General features: G+C 39.7%; 2 protein-coding genes and 1 pseudogene across 2 annotated transcripts in view; 2 read left to right on the top strand and 1 right to left on the bottom strand.

Moving 5' to 3' along the window:
• CPEB3 (cytoplasmic polyadenylation element binding protein 3) overlaps window positions 1-4,515 on the bottom strand; it is a 180,263-nt gene extending 175,748 nt beyond the window's left edge. Inside the window, exon 1 of the mRNA XM_060114405.1 lies at window positions 4,433-4,515. The gene's annotated coding sequence lies outside the window, so the exon portion shown is untranslated. The remainder of the gene's footprint in view (window positions 1-4,432) is intronic.
• Window positions 4,516-4,663: 148 nt separating this feature from the next.
• Window positions 4,664-27,235, top strand: part of MARCHF5 (membrane associated ring-CH-type finger 5) — a 59,737-nt gene continuing 37,165 nt past the window's right edge. Inside the window, exons 1-2 of the mRNA XM_060102009.1 lie at window positions 4,664-5,024; window positions 26,497-26,699. Of these exons, the coding sequence (XP_059957992.1) occupies window positions 4,723-5,024; window positions 26,497-26,699 (505 nt within the window). The 5' untranslated portion in view covers window positions 4,664-4,722. The remainder of the gene's footprint in view (window positions 5,025-26,496; window positions 26,700-27,235) is intronic.
• Window positions 11,803-12,595, top strand: LOC132499589 (small ribosomal subunit protein eS6-like; annotated as a pseudogene).

Genomic DNA, 27,235 nt, shown 5'->3' with positions numbered 1-27,235 from the left:
CACAGCAATGAAGAGTAGCCCTTGCTCACTGCAACTAGAGAAAGGAACGAAGACCAATGCAGCCTAAAACAAATAAACTTATATTAAAAAAAAAAGTAACATTATAGATGCTAAGCCAGTAAAATGTATTCTGGGGACCAAGGTCTCCCTATAAAAGTCCTTTAAGAGACCCAGGAACATTATCTATTTGAAAACTACTTAGCCAATCTAAGGCTCTTCAAGGACTTATAGCTGTGTTAAAGCAAGCTTCTGAAATAGTTACAGACCATGGCTAAGTTACTGAGACCTAGGCCAGTCCAAACTTGTCTTTGTGCCCAACCCACCCTGCATACCACTGCAAAATTAATCCCCCTAAATCACTCTCACATTGACTCAAGAACTTTTAGTAATAATTAAGAGCTAACACCAATGGAGCTCTTAACCACGTACCCAGTGTTGTCCTGAACAATTTAAATGAATTTTCTCATTTAATCCTCCCAGTAACCCAGTGAGGTAGGTTCTGTAATTCTCCTCCTGAAGATGAGGAAACTTTGGCTTAAAAAGATTCAATAACCCACCCAAAATTGCTGAGCCCCTGAGTGGCAATGCTAAGACTCAAATGTAGGTTTGAGTTGAAGCTCTCAACCACTAAGGTATTTCTGCAGAGATATCATTGGTCTAATAATCACTTAGGAAATTTGTTTTTTTAAAAAACAGCTAATTGGGCACAACTACAAGGCACATGGATCAGAATTTCCAGGGTAATTCTCTGACTCACAGCAGGTTTGGGAACCACTACAAGTTAACTCTCCATTTCCTACATAATGGAGTCCATTTCTTATGTCCTCCTCCCAGCAGGATTCTAGGATAAAGGCAAAATTCCTTAAATTGGCTTACAAAGCTCTTCAGAGTCTGTCACTTGACTGACCTTTGTGGTCCCGTTTTACCCCAAGTCCTCTCTTTGTTTTGATTTCTCCTCTTCACCACAGGGCTTTCCTTCTCAGGGTATTTGCACATGCTGTCCTTTGGCCTGGGATGCTCTTCCCTCCTCCCTTTGTCCAATTAACTGTTGCTCTTCCTCAGTTCTCAGCATAATGGACACTTCCTGAGAAACTTTTCTGACCTCTCTGTCTAGGTAAAAACCCTAGTTATTATCTCTCATAACACCATGTACTACATTTGCAACCTAAAAAATGTATTTATGTGATTCTCTCTCTCCCACTATAAATGGTAAACTCCACAAAAGTAGGGACCATGCTTGTTTTTCTCATTATTGTGTCTCCAGTACCTAGCTTAGTGCCTGTCACATAAATATTGCTTGTTCAATAAATACTTATCAAAAGAATTAATAGCTTCAAGGCCTTTTAACTATTCCCTACTTAACCAACCAATCATATTTTTCACTCTTACTCAACAGAGACACAGTTCCAGTTACAGAGGTTAACTCCTCTCTCTTCATCTTTTCATCCTTATCCAGACCCAAGATCCTTCTCCACCTCTTTACCTACATAATTCTTATTGCTACAAGGTAGAGTCTAAATTCCCCTTGTTTCACAAAGTTCTCTAACACACCAGCCCATAACAGTCTCTAAACTTCTACCTCACTTTGTATTTCTAGGCCAATTCATTTGGCACTTAATCAATCATATGCTTCCATGTATCATTATGTAGTATTTCATATGTAAATGCTTTGTTTTAATTTTTTTAATATAAACGTTGGTAGGTAGTTTGTATGTTCTTAAAGGGTAGTTATTGTTTAATTTGTGACTAGAGTACCCAGGCACATCATAAATCCTCTGGAAATGTCTGCTGAATAAATTAATGAAGAATATTCTGTGGCCTGCAATGTGGACTCAGCCTGCAATTTATCACCAAATTTGGCAATTGACAATTCTCCTTGGAAGGCACCTGGATACTTTATATATCTCTTTGGGATATCTCCAGGGCCCCTTTTGGCAGACAGTTCAAAACAAGTGTCATGCGAGAACATTAAAGTAATATACTACTTTAAATTTCCTAACATATTTAGAACAGTTCCATACTCAGGTATTTCTAAATCCATTATAAAATTATTAATGCATAAATGCATTTCAACTTTTTATTTTGGGGGGGTCAGACTAAGATCTAAGTAAGTAAGACGTTTTTTCCTTCAAAATCATAAAGTAAATTATAATTCCAATTATTCCAAGTCTTATCTGAAAACACAAGAGCCAAGGAAAACAAAGTTGACAAACAATACTGAAATTCAAGCTATGTGTGTCACCCATTTCAAATTTATCTGAAGGAATTTATTTCATGAGTTCTATCAATCATGATTTTTGTCCATACTAATTAAAAAATATAAAAAATTACAGTTAAATTAAAGAATTATCAGTTATCTGTTCATCTGTTTCTCTTTAGATGTCCTTATGAACATTTTCTATGGAGCTAATTTTTTAACAGCTTTACTGAGATGTAACTTACATACTATAAAATTAACTCATATTAAGCATACAATTCAGTTTTTTAGGTATATTTACAGAGCTGTGCCACCATCACCAGAATATAATTTTGTTTTATCTTATTTTTTTAATTGCAATATAATTCACAAAGTTGTGTAACCATCACCACTCTAATTCTGGAAATTTTCATCAACCCAAAAAGAAACCTCATACCCGTTAGCAATCTCTCCCCATTACTCCCCAACTCTTCCAGCTCTAGTCAACCACTAATCTACTTTGTCTCTATGAATTTATTCTTAACATTTAATATAAATGGAATCATACAATATGTTGTTTTTGTGACTAGCTCCTTTCACTTAGCATAATGTTTTCAAGGTTCATCCATATTGTCACATGTATCAGAACTTCATTCCTTGTTATAAGCTAATCACATTCTGTTGTATGACTATACACTTGGTTTATCAATTCATCAGTTGATGGATATTTGGGTTGTTTCCACTTTTTGGCTATTAGGAATAATGCTGCTGTGAATGTTGGCATACAAGTCTTTGTGTAGACATATGTTTTTATTTCTCTTAGGCAGATACCAAAGAGTGGAATTACTAGGTCAGGTGCTTATTGCTTTTTTTTTTTTTTTTTTTTTGCTAATCACTCTTAAGATGAATAACAGAAATTTTTTTTCCTATTTCAAAGGATTTTTGACACAGCCAGGAAACAGAATTTTCATGAAAATGCTAATATAAATTCTTTTTTTTTCAATATGCTAAGATCAAATTCTATTTTTTGAGCGGCATGTATGTATCAATCTCCTTGTGGCTGACAATTGCTTAAGAGAGAAATACGCAGTAAGGGAAGACTTACCCAGTAGGAGTAGCAATAAATAGGAATTTAAAATATCAAACACCCTGATTAAATTACTTATTTCCCTCCCCTGTCAGGGGCCTGCTTCTCGTTTCATGAGAAAAAGGTGAAGCATTAATTATAATTAGTCATGTAAATTCCCAAAGCTTTTCATAAAAGCATCCTTCAGAAATTGGAGGCCAAATAAACTTCTGGTCACATGTTATTTTTGTTTTTCTTCCTCGTGATGTACACTCTAGTTCAAATATATTCAGGAAGCCGACTTTGAGCAGAGAATTAAGAGCGGATTGTAAAATTCTACGTAAAAAAAAAAAGAGCTTAAGCAACACATTTTAAAGAAAAATCAAACCTCTTACGGCAGAAATTAGGCATAATCAGGGGAAAACTACCAGACATCCTACCAATCGCAGCGCTAGAGAACGTCACAGGTCATCCAAAAGACGCATTCCTGTTAGCCAACAGCTCTTTTCCTCCCGCCAAAGCTGTCCCTAGAGCGTCAGAGAATAAACCAACGAGCGATTCATGATTTTTCCCTTTTGATCCCCTCCCCTCCCCACACACACACACATCCACCTGCTTGGAGGTGTCAAGGCGACTAGAAATGGTTAACAGCGACCAGCAGCAGGGAGAGAAACAAACACCCCTGACGACCCACAGCTGAGTAAGCAAGAGCTGTTTATTCACGAACACGTTCCGTTTGGAGACTAGTGGCGAGCCCTTGAAAGCCCAGGCACATTTTAGAAGGTTCCTAGAGAGGCAGGGAATAAACTCCCCCCATTACCCCGCCCCTCTCCCCCACCCCCCCGTCGGGCAAACATACACGGAGAGGTTCTGGTGGGAACCACCTCGTCTAGGCAGCCACTGCCCTTCCGACCCCTCAGGAATAACCTCACGTACTAGAGCATCCGACCCCTCACGGGGGTTGCGTAACTCCTCAAAATGGGTTCAGACGCGGCCGACGCTGGCCCCAGCGCCGAGGGCTTCAGAAGGGGCTTCTGCTACTCCCACCCCCGCCACGGCCCGCCCCGACGCCGCGACCGCGACTGGGGACCCTGCCGAGAAATGGCCCTTTAGCCCGCCCCCCCCTCACCTGGCTCGGTCCCACCTGAGCACGAGAGCTGAGAGAAAAAAAACAGGCAGGGAGGGCTGACCTTGATGCTACTGACGGTGGAGCGGCACATCCCGCTGCTTCCTGGAAAGCGGCCCGCAAGACATTTTTCCCCCTGGAGGAAGGAAACGGGAGGGCGCCGGCCGGGCGGCGACGGGCGCGACGGCGGTGGTCGGGGCGGGCTGGGCAGCCTCTTGCGGGGACGGTCCGAGGACTACATCTCCCAGGCTGCTCTGGGCCGCCTTACGTCGTGACCCCGGCGCGCACTGAAGTGATGACTCTTACCTCACAAAGGTAGCTCCTCCGCCGGCAGCAACTCGGCGCCCGCGGTCCATGGACCGGAACCCTGGGCCGACGGGCAGGAACCCGGGCCGCGATCGCCGCCTCCCCGCCCCAGGCTCCTCCTCCTCGCTCCCCACCGCCTCCTCCCGACGCCCGCGGGCCGCGCACCGCCACCGCCGGGCTCGCGGAGCCGCCCCGGGAGGCTGGGTGGGGGCGTTCGCGGCTGCCGCGGGACTGAGGCCTACTCCGCCGCCTCTCAGTGCCATTGTCCCTGGGCCCGGGCCCACTGGGGAGGCGAGTGCGCCGCCTCCGACGAAGATGCCGGACCAAGCCCTACAGCAGATGCTGGACAGGTACGGGCAGCCTTGGGGGAGGACGCGGGCCGGGCCTCGGGGCTCTTCGGAGCGGAGCCTAGCCTGCCGGGAGGAGTTCCACGGCCTGGGGGCCGGGTGAGGGGCAGAAAGTTTGGAGTCCGTACTGGGGGGAGGACGGAGCGGGCGGCCTGGGTGCGTAGACTTAAAGCGAAACTTAGTTACGGATTGGTGTCTGGTTTTGTCCGAACGCCGTTGCGAAGTGAGAGGGGTTCGTGTGAACCCAGAGAATTGGTTTCTTCTTCTTACTGTCCTCCTCCCCTCCCCCCAAACTGTGTTGTAACGTGTTTGTCAGCGCTGTCACTGGCAAGAAGGACCAGACATTCTCTGGGGAGTGATCCCCCTCCAATTTGTACACTCCTTCCAAAAACCAAGGATAAGCATTCTTTTGGAAAGCCTGATAGACTGACTTCATTCCTCCTTCCTCCCCCATCCCATCCCCACCCCAAACTATAAGGGCAATAGTAGCCGCAAGGGACTTTAACGGTCAGACCAGAGTAGAGGTTATGGAAAACAGCCGTAAGTCCAGCCCTGAACACTTAGCGTATTTTACCATTCGTTGAGTTTACTGAGAAAGTTTCACCTTCTCATGGGGCAAGTTCCTGGGGGGGCTCCAGTCGGTAAAACTCTTTCTGTGAAATCGGCTGCACCGCCCTCTGCTGTTGAAATTCTAGGCCGTGGGTTCTACCACGAGTTTTTGGAGACCCTTACTCCACATTTTCCCCTAAGCCACGACATCACTTCCTGGTCTAGCCAGTGCTACAGGCTAATGCGTGTTTGGTTGCCTACAACTCTCAGTAGACCATTTGCCACCCAGTTCAGCGTGTGGTACAGGTCTTCGTACTGAGGAAAAGTCCAACTGTAAGGTTGGCAATGAAAGGCCAACCTTAAATGAGATTATACCCAGTTAAATGCTGTTTGGATCACACCCAGAACACAAGTCACTCAAGAGTACATCTTCCAGAGTGACAGGCATTTCCTTTGGAGCTTAGAATTTTGAGACATCTAAGTTGATAGAAATCATGTACTGACTTTTTCAGTTGGGGTGACCCAGTGATTAATCCAGCCCTTGTTTGAGGGGAGCATTCAAGTCAAGTTGTATTGACTAACCCATTTTTATGTAAGTAGTTTACAAGCTCCCGGAAGGCAGAAACTTACGCATCATTATTTATTTTGAAACCTACAGCAGAGCCTGGCACTAAGCAGGTCATCAGTAAATATTTCTTTAATGAACAAATGTATGAACTTTTTGTCATTTTCCCCAGTTGTCTAGAGGTTTGATAATTTACCAGGTTTTACGAGGTAAATTATAATTTACCATACTGGCAAATTATATAGGACTACTGAAATATGCCCACAGGAGACCACTTTCTGCCACTGCCAATTCCAATCAAATGAGACGCTATTCTGGTGCTGGGTATTTTGTAATTAATTTTGTTTTCCCCCTCTGAGGGCCTGCTGCTTTCACTTTTATGTAGGTGACTTTTAGAAAAGCTTTTGTGTCCAAGAGCTGATCTGGCTTTCATACACTCTTTGGAGATTTCCATAAAAGAAAAAAGCCAAGGAGTGCTAGCCAGGCATTTAAAACATCTAATAGAAACATGGAAATTCTGGCTGCATGTACTGAAACAGGTGACTATAATACTGGCTTCCCTCATCTTCGGCACCTTTTTGACATACCTCAAGGTAGATTCTTAAGATGACGTTCAAAGATCTTTATTATCTAAGTCAGTGTTTTGCAACGTGGCCCCACGTTGGAATCAGCCTGGGGAGCATTTTAAAATATGGATGGATGCCTGGCTCTGCCCACAACCAATTAATTCACAGATTTCTGGAGAATGGGGCCTGAGCATGTATATTTTCAAAAGTTTTCCAGATGTTTATTGTAGTTGAAAATCACTTTTTTTTTTTTGGTCACGCTGCGCAGCTTGCTGGGGGATCTTAGTTCCCCAACCAGGACCAGGGATTGAATCCGTGCCCCCTGCAGTGGAAGTGTGGAGTCCTAACCACTGGACCACCAGGGAATTCCCACTACTCTAAATCCCAAGGGATTTTCATGATAAGAGAGAGTACATTTTAGTGATGTAAGCTTGGCCAGAAATCTTAAAATTCTCATTTTGCCACTTACTAGCTATGTGACTTTGGACTTATATTCTGAGGTTCTACATCCTCATTTGTAAAATGGCAGTATCCTACCTCACAGGATTATATAAATGAGAACACATGTAAGCACTTTATAAAACAATAAACTGCTATTCATATATTAGGCACACAGAAAGTACTTAAGATTCTAGTGTAACCAACTAATGTAGCAATTCTCTCCCCACCACACACACACACCCATCTCCATATTTACAGTATCATCTTAATCTGGGCTGGCCTTACATGCAAATTGAACAAAAAGATACTTGATGGGTTCATTTGAGGAATACTGACAGGCCCAACAGACTAAAATATGTCAACCTGTTAGGACCTAGAATTCTTGCTTTGAATTTGGCTTCCCCCAGCTTGGTCTTTGGGTGGCAGTTTTTGAGGGATAGAATTTAGCTCAGAAACTTGCCCTTATTTTTATTTCTTCAGTGCAAGTTCTGTCCTTCAGAAGATTAGGAAATGTGTATAACATATACTGTTGTTTTGCTTCTAGGTTAAAATTAGGTATATTTTAGTGCTTATTAAACATTTGTATTTAATGAATTGACTTAATAAATATCGATGCATTTGCCTGATACCATTCTAGGTCCTCGGTATATGGTGGTAGTGAACATAAGCAAAAATGCTCATATGGAGCTTTAATTCTATTGAGGTTTGTGTTCCATAAACTGTCAAATATAATGAAGATTATATTTACATAACATGGATGGTATGTTCAGTTTATACACTTAGTCTTTCAAGGTTTTTTAATTAATAGCAAGTTATTAATAGCTGAAGTTCAATTGCCTTGTCCTTTGTGAATAACTAAATTTAGTTTAGCAATTGTTTATCTTGATAAATTTTATTATTGCAGTATTTGTAGATAAGAAGAGTATATATAGATATATATTTTGATGGCCTTTCATTTTTATAAACAGTAAGCAACTGTTTTATATACATTTATCATTTGAACCTTTTAAATTGTTTGAGAAAGGGGGTGGGAAAGTGGGTGGTTTTCTAGTGTCATGAATGATTTGGGATCACAAATCATTGCCCTGAAATTATAACCATTCATAAACTCAAACCTTTTACATCAGGTTCTCTGAATCTTGGTCAGTTGCTCTTCCTTCCCTTCATTGCCATACTTTTTTAAGGAGAGGTCTGTTATATATTATTCTATCACCATTAAACTTTCTTGTTTTCTCTTTTATTTCTCAAAATTAGGATTAAATGTATAGAGAATACAAAGAATACTGTAACAGACTGCAGGAATGAACCTCAGGTTTAAAGCCTGGTGAGAGATGCTTCTGGAAACTTGACTTTTGTGTACCCCTTTCACATTAAACACTCAGGAATTTGTTGAGGTTGTTTGCATCACTTACTTGCACCTGGTGAGTAGGCAAGGAATGTAGCCAGTGTCCCCAGAACAGTCAATGGGGAGAAGAGCAGGGAGAACCATCTGCTCCCCACAAGCCTCCTGCAGTGGCAAAGTGAATTAGAATCCGCACTCTCAGGGTGTTGTCAACCACACATGTACCTCCTTTTAGAGGCTGTAGAGTGTTCTGATGGGAACGTACTATATTATCTTCTTATTTATATAACCATCTCTAGTTTCCATTAAAGCAACTTCTCATTCTCTGAAGCATATTTTCCCCAATCATATCACTATCCCATTTTGACATTTACAGAACAATACCTAGAATTTAAAAACATTAGCAATTAGTGGTATTTGCTTCCATCTCTATGTAAAAAGTGGAAACATTACAGATAAAGTCCCCTTTGGCCACTATCCCCAGTCCCATATCTTCTCTCCATCCCCATTCCACTATCATAAATGGGTTTATGTTCTTCCAGTCTTTGTTTAATGCTTTTTTTTTTTTTTTTTTTTTGCGGTACGCGGGCCTCTCACTGTTGTGGCCTCTCCCGTTGCGGAGCACAGGCTCCAGACGCACAGGCTCAGCAGCCACGGCTCACGGGCCCAGCCGCTCCGCGGCATGTGGGATCTTCCTGGACCGGGGCACGAACTCGTGTCCCCTGCATCGGCGGGCAGACTCTCAACCACTGCGCCACCAGGGAAGCCCTGTTTAATGCTTTTATATATACCATATGTAATTCATAGTTTTGTTCTTGTTTCTAAAATTTAAATATATCAATCTACAATTGACTTTTTAAAATACTGAGTTCTGTGATATACAGCAATTAAAGAGTATATATATATAATCCATTGTATTAACTTACCACTCTTTTTCTTTCTAAATCCGTTTCCCTGTTTGTGACATTTATATTCTTATTTTCTCCTTATTATCCCTTGTTGTAATTTGATTTTCATCCACCTTTCTTGTCCGTAGCTCTACTAAAAGTATACTGAAGGTTACCAATAATTTCTTAATCGGTAAACCTAATGACTTTTTTTCTTGGTCCACATGTCCTTGACATATATGTAGTGGAGATGAAACTGGTGACGACTACCCCCTAACTTCTTGAAACTGTGTTCTAGTCTACCACACTATTTGTCTTTTACTTTTTTCGCCTCTTATATATCACTTTACCTTTACTCTCTTCAGTCAATTAAGTGTGGTTCAATCCTCAGCACTTATCATTCTTCTCTGAAAAGTAGACCTGCTTACTATCTCACTATCACCTTTATTTGAGTGACTCCCAGGTTTATGTCTTTATTCCTGACCTCTTTCCCACATTTTAGTGTTTGCATTCTAGCTGCCCAGTAGACATTTCCATTTGTGTATACAGAGTATTACTAGCACCTTAACGCATCTAAACTACTGCTATTTCCCTGGCGTGTACTTATCTTGACTTCCCAATTTTGGCCTTTGATAGGACCATTCTTCTAGTCTACCAGCTATAAGACCTACATCTTTTTTTTCTTTTTTGCTTTTTTCCTCCAAATCCACTTGCTTATCAGATACTATATTCTTTCTCTGACTCCAGTTTTTCTCTACCAGTTTGACTTGCAGAGTGGTACCAGAGTTTCCCAGTTTGACTTAACAGAGTGGTACCAGAAATGGCCAAGGCACAATTATCATGGCGTTTCCATACTTTAAAACCTGTCAGTCTCTACATCACCTATAGGATAAATTCTAAACTTTCAAGGCCCTGGTGAAGAGGTTTAGCTCTATTAATCCAGTCCAGCCCCATCCTTCCTTAACCATACTCTTCTGCACTGCACTTCATTGTCCTCTGGATATATCCTGCTGTACATCTTCTTCTTTTTGCTTTAGATGACTTCCTCCCTTTTGACACCTGGCTAACTCTGACCCATGTTTAGAATTCAGCTCAAGTATCACCTTGAAGCATTACACAGCTCCTTCAAGCAGAGTGAGTTACTTCTTCCTGTATTTCCATAGAACCTTTATGCATTCATTTTAGTACATCACACTGTATGGTAATATTTCTTTTTTTTTTTTTGCGGTACGCGGGCCTCTCACCGTTTTGGCCTCTCCCGTTGCGGAGCACAGGCTCCGGATGCGTAGGCCCTGAGGCCATGGCTCACAGACCCAGCCGCTCCGCGGTATGTGGGAATCTTCCCAGACCGGGGCACGAACCCATGTCCCCTGCATCGGCGGGCAGACTCTCAACCACTGCACCACCAGGGAAGCCCCGGTAATTTTATTTTTAATGCACCTATCCCAAGTCTCAGAGCCTTCCACACATACCCTTTACCACCACCACCATGCACATTCAAGTGGAAGTTCACTGAGAACAGAAACTGTTCCCTATCCCATTTCCCCAGAAGGGGAAAGTACATTGGAGACACTGTTGAATCATGGTGTCTGTCTTTTCACTATTTATGACATATCAGTGCCTAGAATAATCTTGCTAAAGAACCAAATATTTATTTGCTCAAAACCTTCTGTATTTTCTTAATTGCTTATTAAGCTTAAGTTCAAATTCTTTTATTTATTTATTTATTTTTTTGTGGTACGCGGGCCTCTCACTGTTGTGGCCTCTTCCGTTGCGGAACACAGTCTCCGGACGTGCAGGCTCAGCGGCCATGGCTCACGGGCCCAGCTGCTCTGCAGCATGTGGGATCTTCCCAGACCGGGGCACGAACCTGCGTCCCCTGCATTGGCAGGTGGACTCTCTACCACTGCGCCACCGGGGAAGCCCAAGTTCAAATTCTTTAACCTGGCCTTCAAGACCCTCCATAATCATATTTATGGTGCTCTCTATTATGTTTAAGACAGTGAGTATTTTGCTGGCACCAGCTACCTTCTTAAAGCTTTGCTTCTGTTTAAGAATGAGTTCATAAAGTATATATGTTTTGCCTAGGCCAAACTGATTCACTCACTGTCCTGTGTTCTTTTCAGCATCTTGTCTTTCAAAATTCTACCCACTCTTCAAGACCCAGTTTAGTTTCTGCCTCATTTATAAAGCTTTTCTGACCATTTCAGCCAGAAATATTTCCCCCCTTCTCCAGACTCATGTAGCAGTTCTTTACAGGCCACACATACATACATGCCTCCCAACTCTTTACATGCCATAGTTCATAAGATGAGAGATGGTAACATTTATATGGCACCTTGGAGTACACTGGCAGGGGTTTAGATCTCTAGTGAAAGCTCCTTATGGCTGCTTAAAAGTACCCTAGCAAAAACGAAACACATAGCTCTTTTTTGTGGCGCCTCGGAGGTGGTCGGCCGCTTCAGAATGAAGCTGAACATCTCTTTCCCGGCCACTGGCTGCCAGAAACTCATTGAAGTGGACGATGAACGAAAACTTCATACCTTTTATGAGAAGCATATGGCCACAGAAGTTGCTGCTGACACTCTGGGTGAAGAATGGAAGGGTTATGTGGTCCGAATCAGTGGTGAGAACAACAAACAGGGTTTCCCCAATGAAGCAGGGTGTCTTGACCCATGGCCGAGTCTGCCTGCTACTGAGTAAGGGGCATTCCTGTTACAGACCAAGGAGGACTGGAGAAAGAAAGCGCAAACCTGTACAGGGTTGCATTGTGGATGCCAATCTGAGCGTTCTCAATTTGATCATTGTAAAAAAAGGGGAGAAGGATATTCCTGGACTCACTGATACTACTGTGCCTTGTTGCCTGGGGCCCAAAAGAGCTAGCAGTATCCACAAACTTCTCAGTCTCTCTAAAGAAGATGATGTCTGCTAGTATGTTGTGAGAAAGCCCCTAAACAAAGAAGGTAAGAAACCTAGGACCAAAGCACCCAAGATTCAGCGTCTTGTTACTCCACGTGTTCTGCAACACAAACATCGGCGAATTGCTCTGAAGAAACAGCGTACTAAGAAAAATAAGGAAGAGGCTGCAGAATATGCTAAACTTTTGGCCAAGAGAATGAAGGAGGCCAAAGAAAAACGCCAGGAACAGAGTGCCAAGAGACGGAGGCTGTCCTCTCTGAGAGCTTCTACTTCTAAGTCTGAGTCCAGTCAAAAATGAGATGTTCTTACACCATGATCAAGTGGGGTTTATTCCAAGAATGCAAGGATTCTTCAATATACGCAAATCAATCAACGTGATACACCATATTAACAAATTGAAGGAGAAAAACCATATGATCATCTCAATAGATGCAGAGAAAGTTTTCGACAAAATTCAACACCCATTTATGATAAAAACCCTGCAGAAAGTAGGCATAGAGGGAACTTTCCTCAACATAATAAAGGCCATATATGACAAACCCACAGCCAGCATCGTCCTCAACGGTAAAAAACTGAAACCATTTCCACTAAGATCAGGAACAAGACAAGGCTGCCCACTCTCACCACTCTTATTCAACCTAGTTTTGGAAGTTTTAGCCACAGCAATCAGAGAAGAAAAGGAAATAAAAGGAATCCAAATCGGAAAAGAAGAAGTAAAGCTGTCACTGTTTGCAGATGACATGATACTATACATAGAGAATCCTAAAGATGCTACCAGAAAACTACTAGAGCTAATCAATGAATTTGGTAAAGTACCAGGATACAAAATTAATGCACAGAAATCTCTGGCATTCCTGTACGCTAATGATGAAAAATCTGAAAGTGAAATCAAGAAAACACTCCCATTTACCATTGCAACAAAAAGAATAAAATATCTAGGAATAAACCTACCTAAGGAGACAAAAGACCTGTATGCAGAAAATTATAAGACACTGATGAAAGAAATTAAAGATGATACAAATAGATGGAGAGATATACCATGCTCCTGGATTGGAAGAAGCAATATTGTGAAAATGGCTCTGCTAGCCAAAGCAGAGATTATAGATTCAATGCAATCCCTATCAAACTACCACTGGCATTTTTCACAGAACTAGAACAAAAAATTTCACAATTTGTATGGAAACACAAAAGACCCCGAACAGCCAAAGCAATCTTGAGAAAGAAAAGTGGAGCTGGAGGGATCAGGCTCCCTGACTTCAGACCATACTACAAAGCTACAGTAATCAAGACAGTATGGTACTGGCACAAAAACAGAAAGATAGATCAATGGAATAGGATAGAAAGCCCAGAGATAAACCCACGCACATATGGTCACCTTATCTTTGATAAAGGAGGCAGGAATGTACAGTGGAGAAAGGACAGTCTCTTCAATAAGTGGTGCTGGGAAAACTGGATAGGGACATGTAAAAGTATGAGATTAGATCACTCCCTAACACCATACACAAAAATAAGCTCAAAATGGATTAAAGACCTAAATGTAAGGCCAGACACTATCAAACTCTTAGAGGAAAACGTAGGCAGAACACTCTATGACATAAATCACAGCAAGATCCTTTTTGACCCACCTCCTAGAGAAATGGAAATAAAGACAAAAATAAACACATGGGGCATAATGAAACTTAAAAGCTTTTGCACAGCAAAGGAAACCATAAACAAGACCAAAAGACAACCCTCAGAATGGGAGAAAATATTTGCAAATGAAACAACTGACAAAGGATTAATCTCCAAAATTTATAAGCAGCTCATGCAGCTCAATAACAAAAAAACAAACAACCCAATCCAAAAATGGGCAGAAGACCTAAATAGACATTTCTCCACAGAAGATATACAGACTGCCAACAAACACATAAAAGGATGCTCAACATCTTTACTCATTAGAGAAATGCAAATCAAAACTACAATGAGATATCATCTCACACCAGTCAGAATGGCCCTCATCAAAAAATCTAGAAACAATAAATGCTGGAGAGGGTGTGGAAAAAAGGGAACACTCTTGCACTGCTGGTGGGAATGTGAATTGGTACAGCCACTATGGAGAACGGTATGGAGGTTCCTTAAAAAACTAAAAATAGAACTACCATATGACCCAGCAATCCCACTACTGGGCATATACCCTGAGAAAACCATAATTCAAAAAGAGACATGTACCAAAATGTTCATAGCAGCCCTATTTACAATAGCCCGGAGATGGAAACAACCTAAGTGTCCATCATCGGATGAATGGGTAAAGAAGATGTGGCACGTATATACAATGGAATATTACTCAGCCATAAAAAGAAATGAAATTGAGCTATTTGTAATGAGGTGGATGGACCTAGAGTCTGTCATACAGAGTGAAGTAAGTCAGAAAGAGAAAGACAAATACTGTATGCTGACACATATATATGGAATTTAAGAAAAAAAATGTCATGAAGAACATAGGGGTAAGACAGGAATAAAGACACAGACCTACTAGAGAATGGACTTGAGGATATGGGGAGGGAGAAGGGTAAGCTGTGACAAAGTGAAAGAGCGGCATGGACATATATACACTACCAAACGTAAGGTAGATAGCTAATGGGAAGCAGCCGCATAGCACAGGGAGATCAGCTCGGTGCTTTGTGACCGCCTGGAGGGGTGGGATAGGGAGGGTGGGAGGGAGACGCAAAAGGGAGGGGATATGGGAACATATGTATATGTATAACTGATTAAATTTGTTATAAAGCAAAAAAAGAAGAAAAAATAGGAAGTAAAAAAAAAGAGATGTTCTAAGAGTAACAAATAAATAAGATCAGACATCAAAAAAAAATGAAACACATAATTACTTGTACTGGCTATAATTTCCTTAGAAATGAGAAGTGGAAAATTTTCTCAGAATACACTATCCATATGGCAGCATGGTGCAGTGAAAAAAGCTGATGTTTTTGGTGGTTTTTTTAAATTTAAAAAAAAATTTTTTATTGGGATATAATTTACAAAAAAGCACATATTTTAGAGTTGAGGCCTAGGTTGCATCCATGCCTTTCTACTTAACCATGAGGCCTTGGGCAGACTGTTTAACCATTCTGGGCTTTTGTTTCCTTATTTATTTAAGACAGAAATAATTATGTTTGCAGAGTTTGTGAAGATCAGAGACAAAGAGCATGGCGTGAATATATGCTTAGTAAATGAATGCTTTCATTGTGGGGTATTTCCCTTTCCCTTTTTTGTAACATGTCATAATTGTGGTAGCTCTTTGATAAATCCAAATACTTTAACTTCTATTCCACTTGGCTGGACAGACATATAAAGGGATGTTTAGTCTTTTTTTTTTAATTTTTAAATTTTATTTATTATTTTTATTTTTGGCTACCTTGGGTCTTTGTTGCTGCACGCAGGCTTTTCTCTAGTTGCAGCGAGCAGGGGCTACTCTTCGTTGCAGTTCCTGGGCTGCTCATTGGGTGGCTTCTCTTGTTGCAGAGCACGGGCTCTAGGCACGCAGGCTTCAGTAGTTGTGGCACTCGGGCTCCGTAGTTCCGGCTTGCGGGCTCTAGAGTGCAGGCTCAGCACTTGTGGCACACGGGCTTCGTTGCTCCGTGGCATGTGGGATCTTCCCGGACCAGGGCTGGAATTCGTGTCCCCTGCACTGGCAGGCAGATTCTTAACCACTGCGCCACCAGGGAAGTCCCGGACTTTTAGTCTTCTTGATGGTATAGTTCCTGTTTAAGAATACATGGGATGTGACTCTTTTAATCCTGAGACAAAGCAAGCAGTTTGCAGTTTTTTCCATTGTTAAATTTAGGCGTTCCTTGCATTAACCAGAGCATGGTTCTCTAAGCATCTTCTTTTTTTTTTTTTTTTATTTTTGGCTGTGTTGGGTCTTCGTTTCTGTGCGAGGGCTTTCTCTAGTTGCAGCGAGCGGGGGCCACTCTTCATCGCGGTGCATGGGCCTCTCACTGTCACGGCCTCTCTTATTGCAGAGCACAAGCTCCAGACGCGCAGGTTCAGTAGTTGTGGCCCACGGGCTTAGTTGCTCCGCGGCATGTGGGATCTTCCCAGACCAGGGCACGAACCCGTGTCCCTGCATTGGCAGGCAGATTCTCAACCACTGCGCCACCAGGGAAGCCCCCTCTAAGCATCTTCTGAATTAAGGACATGTTCTCTTTCCTTAAAACAGTCATGGAAATACATTGGCAAGGCACCATATATAATAACAACAACAACAATTTAAAGCTTGTTTCATTGCTCTCACTCCTGTATTCTGGAACTCTTCTATTCTGCTTCCCTCCAGTTTTCATCAAAGTGATCATAGGCAGGAGCCTATGATTTTCCAGATCTTTCTAAGAATCCACTATAAACACCTACAGTCTGAGTCTGCAAAGGTAGACTTTACTGCCAACTGTTTTATTAGATAACCATACCTATCTTGCTTAGTTAATTTATGTGCCAGTGAGAAACTATTCTATTGATAAGTTTCCTCCCCTTTTTCCCCCATATACTTTTAAAATAATTAATCATATAAACTAGTTTAGTCACAAATGAACCCTGTGAAGTGAGGTTACCTTTGTCATCCATCCTTTGCCAACTGGTTTGTAATATCTGGCTTTATTTTAAAACCTTTCTGCTCCAGCCACATTGGTTTTATCATTGTCCATGATCATATGCTCATGTCTATCTCTAAGGTTGTTTATGCTGTTATTCTTACTTCAGATACCCTTATTCTTTTCATTCCCCAATTGTTATCTCATTTGTAGTTCTTCCTTTTCATGAAACCTTCTCAGCTATTTCATCCTGTGTTTCTTATGGTCATCATCACGTTTCTGTATTACCTTTGGTCACCAGCATCATTTCTTGGCACTCAGTGTTTTGTGTGGTTGTTTTGATGTGATCCTTCTATACATATATTTGTTCCTTAACTAGATTGTAAGTTCCTTAAATGTATTTATTCTGGCATCAAATAGTGAGCATACTAAGTATGTTCAAGTTAATTTAGGGGGAGATCTTGAATACTCTTTGATTTAAGGCAAATTAGATGTATATTCCTATAACTGTTTATAAATTTTACTGTTGAGAAGGATTTATATCAATAATTGGGAAAAAGTTGTAATTTTAATTTAAAATTACATAGAAGTAAATGATTTTTTAATAAAGAGTGGCATGTCATACATACAGATTAGTGACATTACCAGTACCAGTAAGGCCATACATTTAAGGAATAAGTAATATTCTTTAGAATTGTCTAGTTTAGTTCTTTTTTCATGTCTTCTTATTATAATAGTAACTTGTTCTTTAATCTCTGAACCAGTCATGATAATTCCCAGATCTCCCTTTACTCTGTAACCTAATGAGCAGTAACTTGGCTGGTGGAAAGGTGTGGAAGTAAATTGTGAGTGTGTATTATCAGCAAGCAGGCAGCATTTAGAAAACCTAGTGGAAGGAAAAGAAGGGTGGGAGAAAGTGAATTGAGGATTTGAATAAATATCTTAAGCAGTGGTGTTGGCCTATTGAACAATTGGGAATGAGCAGTTACTTGGCTGGTGGAAAGGTGTGGAAGTAAATTGTGAGTGTGTATTATCAGCAAGCAGGCAGCATTTAGAAAACCTAGTGGAAGGAAAAGAAGGGTGGGAGAAAATGAATTGAGGATTTGAATAAATATCTTAAGCAGTGGTGTTGGCCTATTGAACAATTGGGGATGATCAGGAATCCAGGACCTTTTCCACTGAATACCAGGGTGCCAGGCAGAACTGCTGTATGTGCTAATTTAGGTAAGAGAATGCATCCATAAAAATCTAGGCATAGGGCTTCCCTGGTGGCACAGTGGTTGAGAGTCCACCTGCCGATGCAAGGGACACGGGTTCGTGCCCCGGTCTGGGAGGATCCCACATGCTGCGGAGCAGCTAGGCCCGTGAGCCATGGCCACCGAGCCTGTGCATCCAGAGCCTGTGCTCCGCAACGGGGGAGGCCACAACAGTGAGAGGCCCGCGTACCACAAAAAAAAAAAAAAAAATCTAGGCATAGATGTAAAGTTGACACCATCTTTCTCATCTCTCTTGGTGCCATTATTGCTACTGTTCATTTGGTGGTTATGTATGTGCCAGACAATTTTTAAGCAGTTTCATGATCACTTGTTTAATCCTTTACAATAGAGAATCTTTTTTTTTAATTTATTTTATTGAAGTATAGTTGATTTACAATGTTGTGTTAATTTCTGCTGCACAGCAAAGTGACTCAGCCACACACCTACGTACATTCTCCTTCGTATTCTTCTTCGCCGTGGCTTCTCACAGGACACTGAACATAGTTCCCTGTGGTATACAGTAGGACCTTGTTGTTTATCCATTCTATATATATTTGTTTGCATCTGCTCATCCCAAATTCACAATCCATCCCTCCCTCTTGGCAACCACGAGTCTGTTCTCTTTGTCTGTGAGTCTGTTTCTGTTTCATAGATAAGTTCATTTGTGTCCTATTTATTTATTTATTTATTTATTTATTTATCTATCTATCTATCTATCTATCTATTTATTTATTTATTTATTTGCTTGCTTGCTTGCGGTACGCGGGCCTCTCATTGTTGTGGCCTCTCCCGTTGTGGAGCACAGGTTCCGGATGCACAGGCCCAGTGGCCATGGCTCACGGGCCCAGCCACTCCGCGGCATGTGGGATCTTCCCGGACCGGGGCACAAACCCGTGTCCCCTGCATCGGCAGGCGGACTCTCAACCACTGTGCCACCAGGGAAGCCCTGTGTCCTATTTTAGATTCCACATGTAAGTGATATCATATGGTATTGTCTTTCACTTTCTGACTTACTTCACTAAGTATGATAATCTCTAGGTCCATCCATGTTGCTGCAAATGGCATTATTTCTTTTTTTTTGGCTGAGGAGTATTCCTCTGTGTGTGTGTGTGTGTGTGTGTGTGTGTGTGTGTGTGTGTATGTGTGTATACACACCACATCTTCTTTATCCATTCATCTGTCGGTAGACATTTAGGTTGTTTCCATGTCTTAGCAATAGTGAATAGTGCTGCTGTGAACTCAGGGGTGCATGCATCTTTTTGAATTATGGTTTTGTCTGGGTATGTGCCCAGGAGTGGGATTGCTGGATAATATGACAACTCTATTTTTAGTTTTTTGAGGAACCCCTATACTGTTTTCCACAGTGGCTGTACCAATTTACAATTCCACTAACAGTGTAGGAGGGTTCTACAATAGGGAATTTTAACATAAAACCTTTTTTATGCTGAGAACTCCTTTGGAAGTTTAGTTAAGCTTATGGGTTCCTTCTCAGAATGTTTTGAAAGAATAAAACAAAATATACAGGTCAGAAATGGACAAGTTACGTTGAAATACAGCTACCAAAATATTAAAAATCTGACATGGTAATATGAGCTTTAAAACAAATACAAGATCTATTACTGGTGGGTCTGATAATTAATTTCAAATTAGCAGTGGGTTAAATGTTATTTTGAGATCTGCACAGCTGTAATAGGAAAATTTCTGGTCACTGTACTAATTTCTAATTGCTGTATGCTAATATTACTATGATTTGTTTATTCATCATTGAAGGAAAACTGAATTTTATTTAGAGTTTAGTGAAAATAAAGGTATAATTATTTTTTTTCCCATCCAAATTTACCAATCCCGTAAATTTTTCATGGACCTCAGGTTAAGAACCCCTGTATTACAAAAACTCTGAAAGAGATTGTCATTAAACCTAAAATAAGTGGTAAGCAGGAATTTGAACTCAGGCATCCCAAGTTCTTTAACCAGTTAGAATATCCTGAACTCACAAAATCTTTTCCCCAAATTTAGCTAGCTTTATTCCTTAGAAAAAAGGATCTCAAGCATTTTGCTTACTATTTAAATTAAAAACCAAATAGATTAAAAATGTTTACATTGAATGTAAAATAAAATTTCATTTTTATATTATGGTGAGTTGAGGAAACTTACAAAGGGAAAAAGGAAAGAAGAATGGCCAGAGCAGAGGTTCTCAAACTTCAGGTATCACCATCACCTGAAGGGTTTGTTAAAATACCACGTTGGTGATTCCTCAAAAAAGTTAAAAATAGAATTACCATGTGACCCAGCAATTTCACTTCTGGGTTTATATCCTAAAAGAATTAAAAACAGGATCTCAGAGAGATACTTGTACACCCATGTTCATAACAGTGTTATTCACAATAGCTAAAACTTGGAAGCAACCTTAATATCTAAGACCAATGAATGGATAAGCAAAATGTGGTGTATATATACATACAATGGAATAGTATTCAGCCTCATAAAAAGGAAGGATATTCTGCAGTATGCTACAATGTGGATGAACCTTGAAGACACAGAAAGACAAATACTGGATGATTCCACTTATATGAGGTACTTAGAGTAGTCAAAATTATAAAGACAGAAGGTATAAGGGTGGCTGTCAGGGGCTTGGGAGAGAGGACATTGGAGAGTTGTTTAATAAGTATAGAGTTTGTTTTATAAGATGAAGAGTTATGGGGATGGGTGGTGGTGACGGTAGCACAACAGTGTAAATGTAGTTAATACCACTGAACTATACACTTAAAAATGGTTAAGATGGCAAATTTTATGTTATATATTTTACTGCAATAAAAAAAGAAGAATTTTTAAAGAAATTTAAAATAAATAAATTTTTTTAATGTAGTGTTGGGTCCCATCCTCAGAGTTTCTGATTCTGCAGGTCTGGGGTGGGACCTGAAAATTTGCATTTCCAGCAAGTTCTCAGATGATGCTTCTGCATCACACTGAACACTACTGAGAAATTGGAGGGTTGAAGAGAAGAAGGGGAGGAAATAACTCAAAGAGAAACTCTTAATTAGAATTTTGTCAGAAATTACAACCTCTTCTTAGGTGTGGACTTTGAAAGGTTTTTGGCTTTGTCCTTTGAAATGGCAAATAGCCAGTTCTCACCTTTTAAGGGTATTAAAATTGCCATCCTATAAACTATAACATTAAAATATGTAATAAAGTAGAATTATAGTTAAATTGATCCTGCAATGCAAATATTATAGCATTGTCAGTAAGAATTTTTAATTTCAAAATGTTTGGTTTTATCTTTGTTGGTTGTTTTTATCTAAGAAATGACCTGATCCAGTAGCCAGAATCAGGAGCATATTTTTGCCCTGTGTGAGAACTAGAAAAACTTGCAAGACTCAAAGTACTTGCAGTGGAAATTAGATTTATTTAAGCCTTTTCATCTCAAGTTGCAGTCAGTAGGAAACAAAGCCATTGACAAAAAATAGTGTCCTTATAAAAGCTGTTTAAGAGTCTACATTATATGATTGTTCAGGGCTATCTCTTATATCCAGTTTCTCACAACCTATAGCAAGATTGGGTTGTATCTGATAGGAATCTGCCCCAAACTGGTTAAACCAAAAAAAAAAAAAAAAAATCTGGGTTTATGTAAGTGAACAGTGCAAGGGTATATTTAGCTTTAAGCACAGCTTGATCCATGTCTCAAACGAAGTCATCAGTTTCTATCTTTCAGCTTCCTCTGGGTTCTTTAGGCTCCACACTGTGGCTCTCCTGGCAGCAGAGCCTCACACCCTCATTTAGCTTCACACTTTTCCTGCCTTCAGGCTCAGTGGAAAAGAAAGTCTGTGTACCAACTTTCCCAGCAAAAATTCTGAAGTTCAATCTAATGAAACTAGCTTTATGGGCCCAGCCTCCCAATAACTGTAATCTAGGACATGGGATACTCCCTTAAACCAATCTAGGGATTACTCTTCCTGGAGCTGGGGATGTGGGACTATAACTGCCTAAATAAACCACATACATGGCTGATGTTGGAGGGAAGAGTGGTTTTCCTTAAAAAGTATGGTATACTTTTTGTCCCTAAAAAAGAGAAATTGTGCTGTACATTAAACCACAAGCTTCTACTCTCTCCTCTATTCTAAGATCTTGAGAAACTCTAAACCCATCATTTTCAAACAACCTCTTTTCTCCTTAAATGGAAGGAGGTGGGGAATTGGAGAATAAATAGCTGAAATAGATTGCATCAAGGAGGCAGTAGGGTATGGGGAAGCAAAGGGGGAGGCATAATTTTAAGACCTTCTTAGGTGATATTCCTGGTCAGCCTATTAGAAGTGTTTTTTAAAATGCAGGAAGAGAAGATTCCTATACATACTTTGTTCCCTCCCTCATTTCCAGCCCTGAAGACTAATAACTCTTACAGGCTTTCTGCCTAAAAACATTTATGTGACCATTTTTATATGCTTTAATTTCCCATGTACCTGGCCCTTATTTCACAGACTAATATTCTTTCCATATTACGTAGATTAAACTCATATACCTAGTAAGGTAGTAAATCAGTTAATAAATTCTTTAGAACCTAACATTTTCTGTATGGTTATTTATATTAAAAATATTTAGTCATCAGAAGCAATTATTTCTATCTTAAGTAAATCCAGTAATTATCCCTTTCACACAGTCTGCTTTCTCCAATGTGTTTGCTTTTTTTTACCTGCCATTTTTCTACACCAGCAGTTCCCAAACTTTATTGAATATTGGGATCACCTTGAGAGCGTGTTAAATCACAGATTTGTAGGCCCTCTTCCTCTAGAGTTTCTTATTTACTAGATCTGGAGTAGAGCCAGAGAATTTGCACGTTCCCTAGTGATCCTGAACTACTGGTCCTGAGACCTTTGTTTTGAGAATCCCTGCAATAAAATCACTTGCCCCTGCTAATTTCTGCTCTCACTCCTCCTGAAACCTTTTCTGATCTATCCAAATTGATGCTTCCTTCTTCTTAAAATGGATGTACCTATGGTAATTTCACTGGAACCTTAAATCTCTTGTATCTACTGGATGTAGCCCCAATTAAATTATAGGGTTTTCTAGATAGGTACAATCTTCCATTTATTTTGTTTGTGCAACCACATGGAACCAGTGAAACTACATGAAATCACTGAATGCTCAGTAAATGTTGCTGGCAATTTCTATAATTTTCAGTTGCTTGTTTGTTTTGTACTATTAAGTTAGAAGTCTTCATTTTATATAACATTTACTTGTATCTAAATTATAATTTTTAGCTGAAGTAATTTGGTGGTGGTACGTTGGTAGATGTTGAATATCAGACTTTTTGAGAGTATTATTATCAATAAGGTTTTTTTTTAATATCTATAGGAAAATTTCAGTTAATCTCTAATGAGCATTAGCTTCAAAATCCAAATTTGTAAGCTGTATACTCACTGTCACTATGAATCAAACAATAAAAACAAGGTTATGGGTATTAACACTTCCAATTAGGTTTAACACCTAATAAGTTTTCACTGTAAATCATCGTTCAACTATCTTATCTACCATAGTTGTGAAATTAGAAAAAAAATCTGGAAAGTGCCTCTTTTAAATGTTAGTTGAGTACCTTCTAAAAAGTAAAACTGTAGAAGTGTTTATTTAGGGGTGAAGTACACTAATGTCTGAAACCTTGAAATACATCAAAAAATAAGATTGATGAAAGAATATGTAGTAAAGTACATATGTAGCAAAATGATAAGAATTGTAGAATCTAGGTGTTAAGAATATGGATGTTCACCAAACAGTTTTTCAACTTTTTTTGAAAGTTTGAAATTTTTCCTATTAAATGTTGGGGGAAAATAAACTTGTACTTATCCAGAATTTATGGGGATTATAACTATACAAATATTCCCATTATATTGGTATATGAAGCTGCCATTTATGTAAGTTAAAAACAGATAAATATAGGCAATTTCATTTGGTTCAACTTAGTATTAAGGTTCTTTACATTTCATTTTGTTTTTCCCTGATGACTGGAAATTGGCTTAATTTAAGATTCAGTTCACCTTAATACTGATTAATTATGCTGGTCTAGATGTACTTAGCTACATATATGTTCCTTTGTTGATATGAAAAACTTACAAGAACCTAGAAATCGAGTTTCTAGATATTCTGCCTATATTTTGTTACCAAAATATGGTTTTCATTTCCCAGAGGTATACAATTATATTTACAAAATTACCTTGGTTAAATGGGGAAAATATATACTAACACCTCAAATAACTGGTTTATTTGCTGTATACTTGTCAATTGAAATTTTATGAAAAAAACTAGGTTGAAACCCAGTCAAATCATGGATAGTGATGATGGTTGCCAGTGTGAATGACTTAGTGCTACTGAATTGCAATCTTAAAAATGGTTAAAGTAGTAAATTTTATGTTATGTATGTTTTACCACAATAACATTTTAAAGAATAAGGAGGTGGAGGAGGAGTCATTTCTGGATAACCGTAAGATAGCACGAGGGCCCAGACAGCTTGGCTGAGGTGGGTCAGAGGGTCAGGCATGCTCAAACAAATGCTCCCTACCTCCAGTTTTTACCTAGGTAGGTCAAATGAAATCTGACTGAATTTGAAAGCTGAGTAAAAGCACAATTTTGGATATTGTTGCCACGTATTCAGTTCAGTTTTTTTTTCCCTATTCTAATTGTGAAGTTTTAATTGGAGCACACAATTAAAATTCATATTGTTCTACAGACTGGAGACCTCATCCGTATATAGTACCTGACTATATAGTCTTTCCCACTGAGCATAGTTAAGTTCTGACAGAAGCCACTTATCTAATTAAGTGAAATGTGCACAGTAAGTGACAAGCTTTAATTAGCAGTTTCCTATTGTGCAGTCAAACTTTAAGGTAGTAAAGGGGAGTGAATGGTGTCACTGAGTTAAATTGTATTTGCCGTAATGGAAATCGGTGTCAAAACTCGTGTTAATTGAGAAGAAAAAAATAAGGAATTGCAACCTAATTCCACAAGAACAAATTAGAGTTCATGAAGTATCCTCAAAAGCAAAATGGGGAAGTGTTTAAAAATTAACCATCTCAATAGAATTTTTAAAAATATAAGCATCCCAGACTTGACTTTTAGATTTTGAATATAATAAATATAATTTAATTCCCACAAAAAAGGAAAACCAATCATACCTATAATGGAAACATGTAGGCCGAAATTTATCATATCACTATCCTAAAACAATTTATCCTGATATCTTCATCTCTTCTTCCCTTTGTGCTTTTTAATTTAATCATCTTTCTCTCTTATAGTCATACTTCACCAGAAAGAGAAATGAGTGGGGTTTTTTTCTGTCTCAGTTGAAAACTGAATGAGACCATATGTGAAATCATTTATGTAATACTTTAGTTTTCCAAGTTCAAGAGGTTAAGAGGTTAATGTTGTTGAAATGGGAGATACACTGAATTTCACATATTCCTATATTTACCACTCCTCGAAGAATTATTAGGTCTTATAAAAGCAGCTTGAGGATTGTCTCTTTGCATTCTGGTTCATTAGAGAAAATGAAGAATTATTAGAAAGATGGACTTCCTTGGTGGCGCAGCGGTTAAGAATCTGCCTGCCAATGCAGGGGACATGGGTTCAAGCCCTTGTCCGGGAGGGCTTGAACCCATGGAGTTCAAGCAACTAAAGCCTGTGCGCCACAACTACTGAGCCTGTGCTCTAGAGCCCACAAGCCACAACTACTGAGCCCACGAGCCACAACTACTGAAGCCCGCACACCTAGAGCCCATGCTTTGCAACAAGAGAAGCCACTGCAGTGAGAAGCCCGTGCACTGCAATGAAGAGTAGCCCCGCTCACTGCAACTAGAGAAAGCCCACGCGCAGAAACAAAGACCAGTGCAGCCAAAAATAAATAAATTTAAAAAAAAAAAAAAAAAAAACTTAGGGCTTCCCTGGTGGCACAGTGGTTGAGAGTCCACCTGCCGATGCAGGGGACGCGGGTTCATGCCCCGATCCGGGAAGATCCCACATGCCGTGGAGCGGCTGGGCCCGTGAGCCATGGCTGCTGAGCCTGCGCGTCCGGAACCTGTGCTCCACAACAGGAGAGGCCACAGCAGTGAGAGGCCTGCATACCGCAAAAAACAAAACCAACAACCTTAATGTACTAGAAAGATGGAGGAAGTTACATAAAGACAAAATTCAGAAAACACAAGATTCTGCAGAAGAATACAAGGAAAAACAGAAAAAGAAGAAACGACTCTACTGGAAATGTGTTGGTTGTTTTTCTCCTCAGTCTTTTAATACAGAATTAAAAGTTCCTATAATATAACATAGTAGGCTCATCCCATTAAGTGGGAGCTGCGGTGAAGAGGAGGCTGGGGTGTTAATGATAATGTCATTATTTTCTCTTTTAATTTACAGAAGTTGCTGGGTGTGTTTTGCCACTGATGAAGATGATAGAACAGCTGAATGGGTGAGACCATGCAGATGCAGAGGATCTACAAAATGGGTTCACCAGGCTTGTCTGCAGCGCTGGGTGGATGAAAAACAAAGAGGAAACAGTACAGCCAGAGTGGCATGTCCCCAGTGCAATGCTGAATACTTAATAGTTTTTCCAAAGTTGGGTAAGAAGATCCTTAAAACCAACACAGATATATATATATATATATATATATATATATATATATATATATATAATGTTATAATATATGACTCTATGATCCTAGCTTTATTTTTAAGTGACTCATCTCTTTGCATTTTTGTGAATTTCTCTATTCCATTTCTGTTGTTTTCTCTCTAAATGTCAGATATTTGTTTTGCTAACAGTTTACATTATCCTTAATATATCCCCAGATCTATCCATTTGTCTGTGTATTCAATGTTTTCATTTGGTTGAGTGGATAAAGAACTTGGATATCTAATTGTGTGGGTAAAATCAAGTTAACAAAACTATAATAAAAGCCTGACTAAAGAGCCTCATTCTCTGGAAACCATTGGTGTGGGAGAAAGAAAACAATAGTGTGTTCTTTCTAATACTTATTTTTCTTAATTCTTCTATTAAGGAATAAAAGGGAAATTAAATATTTAATAAAAGACAGTGTTTGGAATCCAATTTATGTGGCTGTTTTTCATGAAAACTACTTTCCTTTTTCTGTGAATT

Source organism: Mesoplodon densirostris, chromosome 1 (assembly GCF_025265405.1).
Source record: "Mesoplodon densirostris isolate mMesDen1 chromosome 1, mMesDen1 primary haplotype, whole genome shotgun sequence".
Lineage (NCBI taxonomy): Eukaryota > Metazoa > Chordata > Mammalia > Artiodactyla > Ziphiidae > Mesoplodon > Mesoplodon densirostris.
This window is presented reverse-complemented; position numbering and strand designations above follow the sequence as displayed.